Here is an 11,849-nt window from a genome sequence, read left to right on the forward strand (position 1 = left end):
ATATATATATATATATATATATATATATATATATATATTTACAGAAATAAATGGAGAGAAATTGTGAATGAATAAATGATGACGCAGCTCTGAAGGGATATTTTCCCGCATTTGGCCTGATCAGCTAGTCAGATCAGATGTGGGTAAGGGGATGGGTCTATTATGATGTGGCAGGGGTAAACCAGCTCTACTGTCGGGCCCTGCTGCGGATGTCATTGGTTGCACTGCGCAGTTGACCCTTGTGTGGTGTGATGCAGTGAGGATCTGTCCCTTCTCCCCTTTGGGGCTAAGATGCGAATGAATGTGTTTGAATGGATGAGTAAATGGGGAGTGTGTCGTCCTGTCTCGGCTACCTCCCTTTTCTTGGGGGAAGCAGCCTAGTTATATATATATATATATATATATATATATATATGGATGAGGTGATGAGAGAACTAAAAACATGAGTAATGGAGAGGGGGATGGGGTTGGTAACAAACGGTGATGGATGACATATCTCATATTTGTTGTATGCTGATAATGTAGTACTACTTGCAATTACCTGACAAGAACTTGGTGGACTAGTTCAGAGTTTTACTGATGTCTGTGAGCGTCATACCTTGACAGTAAACATAGTAAAGGGTAAAGTGATGGTTACTGAGAGTGAAGGTGACTCCCAGTGTGATGTTACAGTGAATGGAAAGAGACTGGAATTGGTGAGAGAGTTCCAACACCTCGGTACAATTATAGAAAAGAGAGGAAAATATGAATGGAAAGTAGAATGACACAAGGGAGGAAAGTAGCTGGTGCTATGAAAGCATTGATAAGAAACAGAGGCTTGAGTGCTGCAGCTGCACGAGGTTTACATGGAGGACTGTTGTGCCAACTTTAACATATGGTTATGAGACTATGGTGTTACATGAACATGAAAAGTCAAGAGTGAGAGCAGTGGAGATGGGACTGTTAAGGAACGCATGTTGAGTACAGACAGTGGATAGGATACAAAATAATGTGATTCGTGAAAGATGTAGAGCGAGGAAGTCTGTGGACACCAGAATTGAAGACAGAGTACTGAGATGGTATGGTCATATGGAGAGAAGGGATAGAGTGGTGAAATAGGTATATCTGAGCGACTATGAAGGAAGAAGGAGGCGAGGTAGGCCAAGGAGAAGATTGAGGAATAGGTGGATGGGTGTGTGAGGAAGAAGGGTTTGGAAGTTGGTGGGGCTAGAGAACTAAGAAGAGATCGAGCTGGCTAGATGAATGTTGTGAGACGTGCATGATCAGGGATTCTGCACCCCTTTTAACGCGAGAGCGTCTGGATTGACTCTATCGGATACGTTTATGTGAAGCTACAGAATGTGGTGAATGTTTTTGGCGTATCAGATAGAGCAAGGATTCCAGAGGCTTGAATGATGGGTTGAGTGGTAACGTAGCCCACTGACTTGGGCAAACTTTGGCTGTCTGGGCGCAGATACTCCTCACCCTGCCCTAGGGTGGGAAAGGAGGTCCGGATGATGATATCCTTATTTTATATCCTTTATAAGCTTTGGAGGGGGCCTGACCTCCCTGAAAATAATGGCGAGATTTTTATGTAATGCGAGATATTATTAAATATCCAGCCGAAATGACCTAGGATGTTTGCTGAAATTCATGTGTTCTCTTCATTTTTCGGGGAGGGGGGGCTGACACCCTATACATCATTAGGGGAGTTCACGCTCCCAAAATATCGCATTACGGATATCAAAGTCATGTATGCCATCCTTTCATTATTTCTGAGAAATTTTAATTTAGGTAGGGGAACAGACACCCCAAAAAATTATAATTGGAAATGTTTTCTTTGTGAAGGAATTTTCTAGGGACCCAACTAATGCAGTATTTGGAGACCAGGACCCTTCCAGTGATTCTTGGGAGGTCAGACCCACTTCCTAAAATAAAAACTATCAGACATAGGTGAAAGTTAACACATGGTTCTCAACGAAATCGTCATACATATCACAGGATTGGGTACATACTCGTAGTTTCTATATTTCCTTAGAATACACAGAAAGAAACTGCACATCTACTTTATTCTATCACAATATCTGCTTTTGTTTTCGCTCTTGTATTTATTTTTTCATTTATCCAGTGGCAGTTTGTGACCTCAGCGCCTTCTGTAGATTTGCGACAGCTGTTTTTCAGCCAGCTCAGGTCACATGCCCCAAAGGCTCCATATTGCTTCCAAGTGGCGCGGGCAGCAGGGGCGGGCAAATTTAATGTCCAGCACGCTTTTTGTTTTTAAATGCGATTAATTAGATTTCTTCGTTAAATATACCACGTCATGTTGCCTGAGGATGTTCTTCCCATCCTGTACAAGAAAGGTTGATCCACAGATTTCCTAGAAATTCTCTGTGAAAAAAGGAACGGGAAATAGAATTCCAGTAGGAAAATTGAAGAGCATATTAAGTCATTTTCATTTGGCAACATTAAGTTGCCAAAGAGAAATTATATTACTTGTAATATTAACATATTATATTACTTGTAATATTAACATCTGATACCTGAAACATTCCTTTATCATAGAAATTAAATAACCTTACGATATTTCCAGCAATCTTCTAAAATGGTCATACGCTTAAACAAAAAGTGTCATGCCACAACTGTAGACTCCACAGTTGTAGCAAGGCATTTGATTTTTTAGCTTAATGACTCAGTAACAACTGCTTTATAACTGAGCTACAATTCACATTATCTGCGTTTTCGAAGCGGTCAAAAACTTGCTTGCAGTTCGTATGTTTACCCATTAATGGCATTCAGATATTGCAAAAAATGTGGTATTCCACAAATGAGTTGTAAGAATATTAAAAGAAAAAAAAATACGATGAAAGACTACATATCATACAACACTGGAGAGATTATAATATGGGTTACTTCATAAGACGTCGTAGAGAACAAAAATTTTAAAAAATCCTTACCTCCAAGAAAGTGAAATGGATTAAAATTTTGAGGGTAGGCCTAAAAATAAATACATCCCGCACCCACGCAGTCATCCCCTTCTGTTTTCATGTTATGTGAAAAGCACAGCAATAAACAACGTTCGCTATGCTTACCCTGTGTTATGAGGGCACCACAAAGGGGGTCAAGCCGAGAAAAATAAGTGTACAGGGCATTTTTTTTTTTTTACTGACATTCAGTTTTATCATTCTCTATATATCCTCATATTATCAGACACAGTCATAAATAATGTAGTTCATCATCATCATCATCTGAACCTCCTTTCCCACCCTAGGGTAGAGTAGCTACGTCCATACAGCCCAAATTTGCAGAATCCAATAGGCCACGCTTCCATTCGCTCACCATTCAAGCCCCCGGAATCCTGGCACTTTCTGATACGCCAAAAACATTCAACACGTTCTGTAGCTTCACATAAACGTATCCGATAGAGTAAATCCGGACGCTGTCACGTTATAAATGGGTGCCAAATCCCTGATCATGTGCTTCTCCTCACAACATTCATTCAGCCACCTCAATCTCTTCTCAGTCCCCTAGCCTCACCGACTTTCAAATTCTCTTCCTCAAACACTCATCCACCATATCCCTCCACCTTCTCCTTGGCCTACCTCGCCTCCTCCCTCATTTAGATTCGGTCAAATATACCCTTTTCACCACTCTCTTGTTATCCATTCTCACCACATGACCATACCACCTCAGTACACTCTCTTCGATTCTGGTGTCCACAGACTTCCTCACTCCACATCTTTCACGAATCACATTATTTCGTATCCAATTCACTCTCTGTACAGTACTCAACATACATTCCTCAGTAGTCCTATCTCCACTACTCTCACTCTTGACTTTTCATTTTCATGCCACACCATAGTCTCACATCCTTTTGTTAAAGTTGGCACTAACACTCCTTCAGAAATACAATCAATTAAAATACGCACTGGTAACAAACCACACATAACAATCGCTAACACATACATTCCCCCTCAATCGTCCCTACAGTACCACACAGTTACTCCCCACAGATACATCACATTACTAACATACCCAGCATCATCCTGGGTGGTGATTTCAACGCCAAATCGTCGCCCTCGCAAGTCAACAACCCTGACACAGATAGAGGGCTGGTACTACAATCCCAGACAGATCATCTTTTCATACTGAACAGTCTAGACCAATATACCCATATCCCACACCAAACCCTCTTCCTCCCATTATCCCCAGACATCACCTTCTGCTCCCCAAACCTCGCCCCCACTACATCATGGAGAGTGGTCAAAACCCTAAGTTCTGATCACCTCCCAATCATCATCACTACCAAAACCAGAATCACTCCAGCTGGCCCCAAACACACATACACTAATTATAAGAGAGCCAACTGGGAGGTCTTTGTAACTGAAACAGAACAACATTTCGAAACACTAAACAGTACACCAGTCACAAACATCAACACTGCTGTGCATACTTTCAATACAGTTATACAAACCGCAGACAAAAGACACATCCCTAGAGGCAACAGAAAGAGACACAACCTCAACTTCACACCAGAAATTCAAGGTCTCATCAGACAACGGGACACACTGCGACACTCCTCAACACCCCATAAGCAAGACACTGTACAACAAATACAAGAACTCATCACTCAAATAAACAATAAAATATAAGAACAGCAAACACGAAACTGGAAAAATTGCCTCCAAACACTTGACCACAAAACAAACATCAACAAACTCTACAAAACACTAAACTGCATCACACTTTCCAACAGCAACACCACGCAATCACACACTGCCATCACAACAACAGACACCATACCCTCATACAAACAACAAGCAAACACTCTCATCAATCACTTTTCACAAATCAGCCATCTAAACCCCCATCCCGAAGACCGACGTATCATCCGACGTAAGAGACAGTTCCCCATAGACCCAGACTACGCACCTTTCACTTACAACCAGACGAAGCACATCATTAACAACCTTAAGCAACACTCACCTTAAACACCTTGGACCACAAGGCATACAAGCACTCACCAACATATCCAACTTCATCTACTCACACAGCATAATACCCAACATCTGGATGCATGGCATTATCATCACTATCCCTAAACCCAACAAAGACCCCACGTTACCCTCCTCACACCGCCCCATCACATTCCTCTGCACCCCCTCTTAAGTCACTAAACGACTGGTACAACAACTAGTCGCACCTCACATTCCCCTAGCCCAATCACAACATGGCTTTAGGCCACTACACTCCACCAACACCTTTCTTACAGACCTTACACAGAGAGTTTTCGATGGCATGAATTCAGCTAGGCCACCACACATAACACTCCTAATCACACTAGACATCAACAAAGCTTTTGACGCCATCCCCTGCCACAACCTCACAAACCAAATACTCAGCACAAACATGCACAATAACACAAAAAGATGGCTGGCAAACTACTTAGCAGGCAGATGTGCACACGTAACATTTGCCGGTCAGTCTTCTAACATCAGAAACTTCACAAACGGCGTCCCCCAAGGATCTGTTTTGTCACCTACACTCTTTAACCTACACATGCACGACACACCCACACCCGACACACCACAGATACATATAGCTTCCTATGCAGATGATATAACACTTACATGTACGCACCAAAACGCAAACACAGCTTCACACATCATCCAACCTTACCTCAACAAACTACACAAATAGTTCACCACAAACAGGCTCAAAATAGCCCCAGCCAAATCTACAGTGACCCTTCTCACAAACTGGACAGCAGAACACAGTCACATCCCACACCTCACCATAAACAACACTCCCCTACCACACACACGCACACACACACACACACACACACACACACACACACACACACACACACACACACACACACACACACACACACACACACACACACACACATACACACACAAAATCCTTGGTGTAACATACAATACATCAATGTCATTTAAACAACACATCACATACATTAAAAACAAAATAACACCAAGACTCCATGCCTTGAGGTCACTTGCCCATACAACATTGACACAACAAAGAAACCACCACCACAGCATACAAACAATACATACGTTCAGTGATGAATTATGCAAGCCCTGCCTGGGCTCCTCACCAAAACACACTACAACACTCTACAGACCATACAAAAGATGGCCCTAAAAATAATCACAGGCTGCACAGCTACTACACCCACAGACCACCTACATCAAGAAACCAAAGTCCTCGATGTCAAGGATCACCTAGACATGAGAGGCACCCAGTTTCTTGCTGCAGCCTCCACAAACCCACAACATCCACTGTATTACATGGCAGCACATCCACCCACACCAAGGAACATCAAAACAACACCCAGCACACGATACCATACACAAATACTGTCATCTCTCCCCCCTCACCCACCTCAGACCAGCTTCCAGAAGCATATCCACACTCAGATCACTTGCCGCTCCATTCAGTCACTTAAAGACAACACACAGCCGCATGCACGGCCTGCTGACATCCACCCTTCTGAATCCTATCTCCCTCGTGAGGACAGGGTCCACCTGGCCAGAGTGAGATGTGGGCGCCATCCAGCACTCTTAAGCTACCAGAAGAGGCTGGATGACTCTGTCGCTGATGCCTGTCCAGGATGGAACACAGCACCCCATACTATTATGCACATTAAGGAAGACTGCATTACACACAGTCACCTACGCCAACAACACAACATACACTCTTTGAGAGCTCTGTGGGAAAGCCCGGTCTCGGCCATGGCCTTCCTAAGGGAATCGGGGCTGTCCGGCCAGACAGCCTGGGGAACAGTGACTACTACTACTACTCCTTCATGTAAGCCTCGTGCAGCTGCAACACTCAAGACTGATCCTTATCAAGGCCTTCATTGCACCAATTACTTTCCTTCCTTGTGTCACTCTACTTTCCACTTCCTTTGCACATTTCTTCCCTTTTCTATCACTGTACACAGGTATTTCAACTCTCTTACCAATTCCAGTCTCTATCCATTCACTGTAACATCGCACTGGGAGTCACCTTCTCTCTCAGTAACCATCATTTTACTCTTTTTTGCATTTACTCTTAGGGCACGACGCTCACAGACATCAGCAAAACTACACCAGTCTACCAAGTTCTTGTCTGGTATTTGTAAGTAGTACTGGATCATCAGAATACAACAAATTTGGGATAGTCCATCCACCATCATTCATTACCAACGCTATCTCTCTCTCCATTACTCGCGTTTTTCTTCTCTCATCACCCATATATATATATATATATATATATATATATATATATACACTGAACAGCCATGGGGACATCACACATCCTTGTCGCACACCCACACCGATCGTGAACCATACACTTACATGCTCAATAACCCTTACACATGTTTCACTACAATCATAAAAACTCTTGACGGCACCTAGCAGCTTACCAGCCACTCTGTACATGCACAAAACCTTCCACAATCCTTTTCTGTCTACTTTGTCGTATGCTTTTTCCAGACCGATGAATGCCATAAACACCTCATAGCCCTTTTCACAAGCCTTCTGCACTATCTGTCACACTGCAAATATTTGATTGACACATCCTCTGCCACTCCTAAAGCCACCCTATTGATCACCCACTAGGACTTCTGATATACATCTTACTTTTTGTGTAATAATTCTTCCATATACCTTCCTTACCACACTCAATAAACTTATGCCAAGATAATCCTTGGACTCACTTCGCCCTCCTTTATTTTTGTACAGGGGTACAGTCACGGCCTTGTTACACTCTGCTGGCACAGTTTCGTTCATCCATGCCTTATGACATATCCCCAACAAGCACTTCACTCCGCTCATTCCACTGCACTTAATCTTCTCTTCATACATCTCATGAACCCCAGCTGCTTTCCCATTTTTCAGCCACTTCACGGCGCTCATCACCTGTGCGAGTGTCACGTCTCCTGGCACTGCATTCTTTCTCTGCACACCCCCAAAACCAATCATGTTCACAGTGGCTCATCTCTCTCTATTCTCATCCATCAGGCTTTCAAAATATTTTATCTATCTGGCCCTTACTTCATCCCCATGGGTTAATAATATACCACCTACATCCTTCACGCCTTCACATTTCTTTCCTCTTTCACTTCCACATTAAATTCTGCACCTCTTTACTGAATAACTTTCTATTTTCCGAGTAGTTTGTTTTCATTTTCCTTCCTAGATCATCATTTACGTCCTTTTCCCTCCTCATTAGTCTCTTTACGTGCTTCTTGTTCTCAGTATTTTCAGTTCTAATTTCAAATGATCCCCTGTCCTGTAACCACTTTAGCCACTTCTTTCTCTTTTCCTCCACTGCTCTCCTAACCTTTTCTTCCCACCATGCCGTACATTTCTTCTTTGTTGTTACTCTTGCCACACCACACACCGTTTTAGCATTTCTAAGCAATAATAATAATAACAATAACAACAACAACAATAATAATAATAATAATAATAACAACACGGTTTAGATATATGCACAGCAAGTACAAGGGCATGATTTCATAAAACAATCAATCTGTGCTGGCCTCACTTTCCCACGAGAGGACGGTCCACCTTATTCCCCTTGCATCAGTAGTTGGGTCCTAATATATACCGATACTTTCAGAAGCATGTAATAAAAATATTCATATCTTTGTCTTGTGTACAGCATCATTATTAACTAAACCCTGTAATGCGGGAAGTTGGATGATCGGGAAGTTGGATGATCGCGTCTATCATCCACAGGCTTTTCATGATTGTCCATCGAAAAATAGGTAACTGTCACCGCCTCAACCATGTAAATTTTAGGAATGCAGTCGCATCCCCGCTGCGCTACTAGATGAAGAGGAACATGGAGGAAACAAAAACAGTCCGACAAAAGACCCGCTGCATAATCAACCTTGTATTTCTCTAATTACAGGCAATCTGTTATAGGTTTATAAAGAAGCAAATTACCTGAGGCTCACGTCGCTGTTGTTGTTGTTGTCAGTGGTGATGCTGAGATCCAGGTGTATGATGAGTGACCGGCAGGTTGTCCTGCTGTTCCCCCAAAGACCCTGAGGAAGGCCCTGTTGCTCCACTGACCCTGCCACCACAACCATTCCAACACTCACACGCCTGAGGTAAATATAATTGAATCGTGAAATTCACAATTGAGGATCTACAATATTCCGTAGTAAGCTATCACTTGTTGGAGCTGTTAATAAGAGATAAATAGTAGACGATTAGAGTGAAGATGGTAGGTCGGTAAGGTCCTCACACTATACCACTCAAAGACGAGTAATTAGCCACAGTCACACTCAGTTTACTGTCCCTAAAGACTTGTCTTACTGTAGCTCTGTTGTTCGATATCTAGATAAGTAATGATGTTGCTTTAAAACATTTACAGGCCTTACAATGCTTCTCACGTCAAGGAAGCGAAGCTTATACACGTTTTTTTAATAAGAGAAATCAAATTTTTCTGAGGTCTTGTACTTTTAATTTCTTTAGTTTTTTTTACGCTTTTTTAAATATACGTGTCTTATACGTGGATATTTGCAGTACAACTCATTATTAATTCATATTATATGTATGCATACACACACACACACACACACACTATATATATATATATATATATATATATATATATATATATATATATATATATATATATATATATATATATATATATATATATATATATATATATATATATATATATATATATATATATATATATATACTGTATATAACGTAACATGCTAGTGTGTTTTGGTCAGCATTGTAAGTTATCTTAAGTACTAGTGTAGACTGGTAAATGGCTTGTCTTTCTCCCCTCAGAATTAGTATTTTTTTTCTTTTTTATTTCATTATTGGTTTTAATGTAGTATTATGGTATAATTTCTTGTATGACTCACATATCATAGAACCCTAAAAATTTAGACTTCATATATTAGCCTCGTGCCAGAAAGCTTTTATTCGAGCCAATAAGAACCAGACAATGAATGAACAAATGGATATTTACCTGGCAATGGATGATGCAACAGGTGACTGTGGTGTGGTGGTAAGGAGCACTAGGTGACAGCCGGTGAAGTGCTGCTCCACCACCTGACCCACCATCTCTCCCACCTGCTCCATGCCCGCCACCTCATTCAAACTCCCACTCACGCATTCTGTCTTAACCACCTCTACCGCTACCTCCAGCACCACCATAACCAGAAGCCAACCCTCCATAATTGCCTGGAAAAACTAATTATCAACGTAATTTTACTGTTCGTATTTTTCGTGAAATATTCCACTCTACTTTCTTCCGTTTCAAAAGATGCTGGGCTAGGGCATTGACTGAATTTCTATTTTATGTTCAACAGTCTCCTTGGTAGTGCTTTTTTTGCACTCTTCGTATTTTCCTCAACCCATTCGACAACACCTAGTAAAATTTTGCTATCCAAAGACACCCCTGTATCTATGTACAGTCAGGGAAAGTTCCGTATTACCCACCTCTCGAAGCACTGGTGTGAGACGGGTGAATGTGAAGCAGCAGCCAGACCTCATGTGTCTGGTAACTGTGAATGTGAAGGAGGGGGAGGCGGGGGACTGGGGGCAGAGGAAGGTTCAGTGATTGATTGGGAATCAGGTGTAGGTGTGCAGTGTTTGATTTGGACGGTGTGTTTAATTTAGTAAGGATAGATGACATGATGCTAGCATTATATTTAAAAAAAAAAAAAAAACGTAAATGTCTGTAAAGCAAGTGTTGTCAGGAAAGTTATGGAAGCTTGCTGAGTAGGGACAGAGGTTTGAATGCTTTCACTCATTTCATTTAACATGAGAGCGTTTTCCCAGGAGAAATTCATAATGATACAACATATTTTTATATTTTGTGTTGACTCTAACACAAAACTACAGTATTATCTCTCTCTCTCTCTCTCTCTCTCTCTCTCTCTCTCTCTCTCTCTGTATTTATGTAAATTCTTATAAATTTGTTTATTTATCCTCTGTCGTCCCACTATAAACATCCTCCTGCAAACATTTTTAGTGTTATTCTGGTAATTATTCATATCGAACTTAGTCAAGGGTAGTGTGCAATAATACTACTAAAAAAAAATATTTATATGATCGATTAACAGGTTTTTCGTTTTCCAATATGCAGAATAACATGGGAAATCCTAATTATAAAACTCTGTAACTACGAATATCATTCCTATTGAACATTACAAAACGGAACCAAAGGAGCATACCTTTGACAGTAAACATGTATTGATACTGTGACATGAGCAACTCTCCAAACCCTCCCTCCCCCGGCCACCCTCCCTCTACCCACAGTTACCAGACATGTGGGGTCTGGCTGCTGCTTCGTGACTATTCGTCGACCACCAATGCTCCGAACAGTGGGTAATGCAGAACTTTCCCTGACTGTACCTTTTTTTCTATCTGTCTACTTACCTATACATCGTCAGATGCTTAAATACGGTGACCACAGCAAAACGCCTCCATATCACTCTGTCCTCCGTCGTCGGGCTGTCCTCCCACCAACCATCGCCTCCCTCATTAATAGCCTGCACTCCAGACTTCAGTCCAGTCAAACACAATAACTTTCAAATTTCGTTTCTTACACACACTCCCGGCTAAATTCATAAAGCCTTGCAGCTCTCACTTATATTCACTTTGCAAAACGTTATCACCAAAACTGAATAGTATAGGTAATTTACAAACCCTACCATCTCTCACTAAGGACAGTGTAACATTTTTCGTATGATGTCTAAGCATGACCACCTAAGTCATTTTGACTGGTAATTGATTTGGCAGATATAACAAAGTTTATGCAATTTTCACAAACTTCGTGCCAATATTTGGCACTTGTCCTCCTTTGGCATTGCTCTG

The 11,849-nt window shown here is 41.5% G+C and overlaps 1 protein-coding gene across 1 annotated transcript in view; it reads right to left on the bottom strand.

The window, feature by feature from the left end:
* Positions 1-10,205, bottom strand: part of LOC145397123 (uncharacterized) — a 73,251-nt gene extending 63,046 nt beyond the window's left edge. The window contains exons 1-2 of the mRNA XM_080270323.1: positions 9,997-10,205; positions 8,946-9,107 (exon numbers count right to left, since the gene is read on the bottom strand). Of these exons, the coding sequence (XP_080126449.1) occupies positions 8,946-9,107; positions 9,997-10,205 (371 nt within the window). The remainder of the gene's footprint in view (positions 1-8,945; positions 9,108-9,996) is intronic.
* Positions 10,206-11,849: the final 1,644 nt, after the last annotated feature.

The sequence above is a fragment of the Coenobita brevimanus genome, chromosome 40 (genome assembly GCF_032717465.1).
Source record: "Coenobita brevimanus isolate Jiangsu-jjx chromosome 40, ASM3271746v2, whole genome shotgun sequence".
Taxonomy (NCBI): Eukaryota; Metazoa; Arthropoda; class Malacostraca; order Decapoda; family Coenobitidae; genus Coenobita; species Coenobita brevimanus.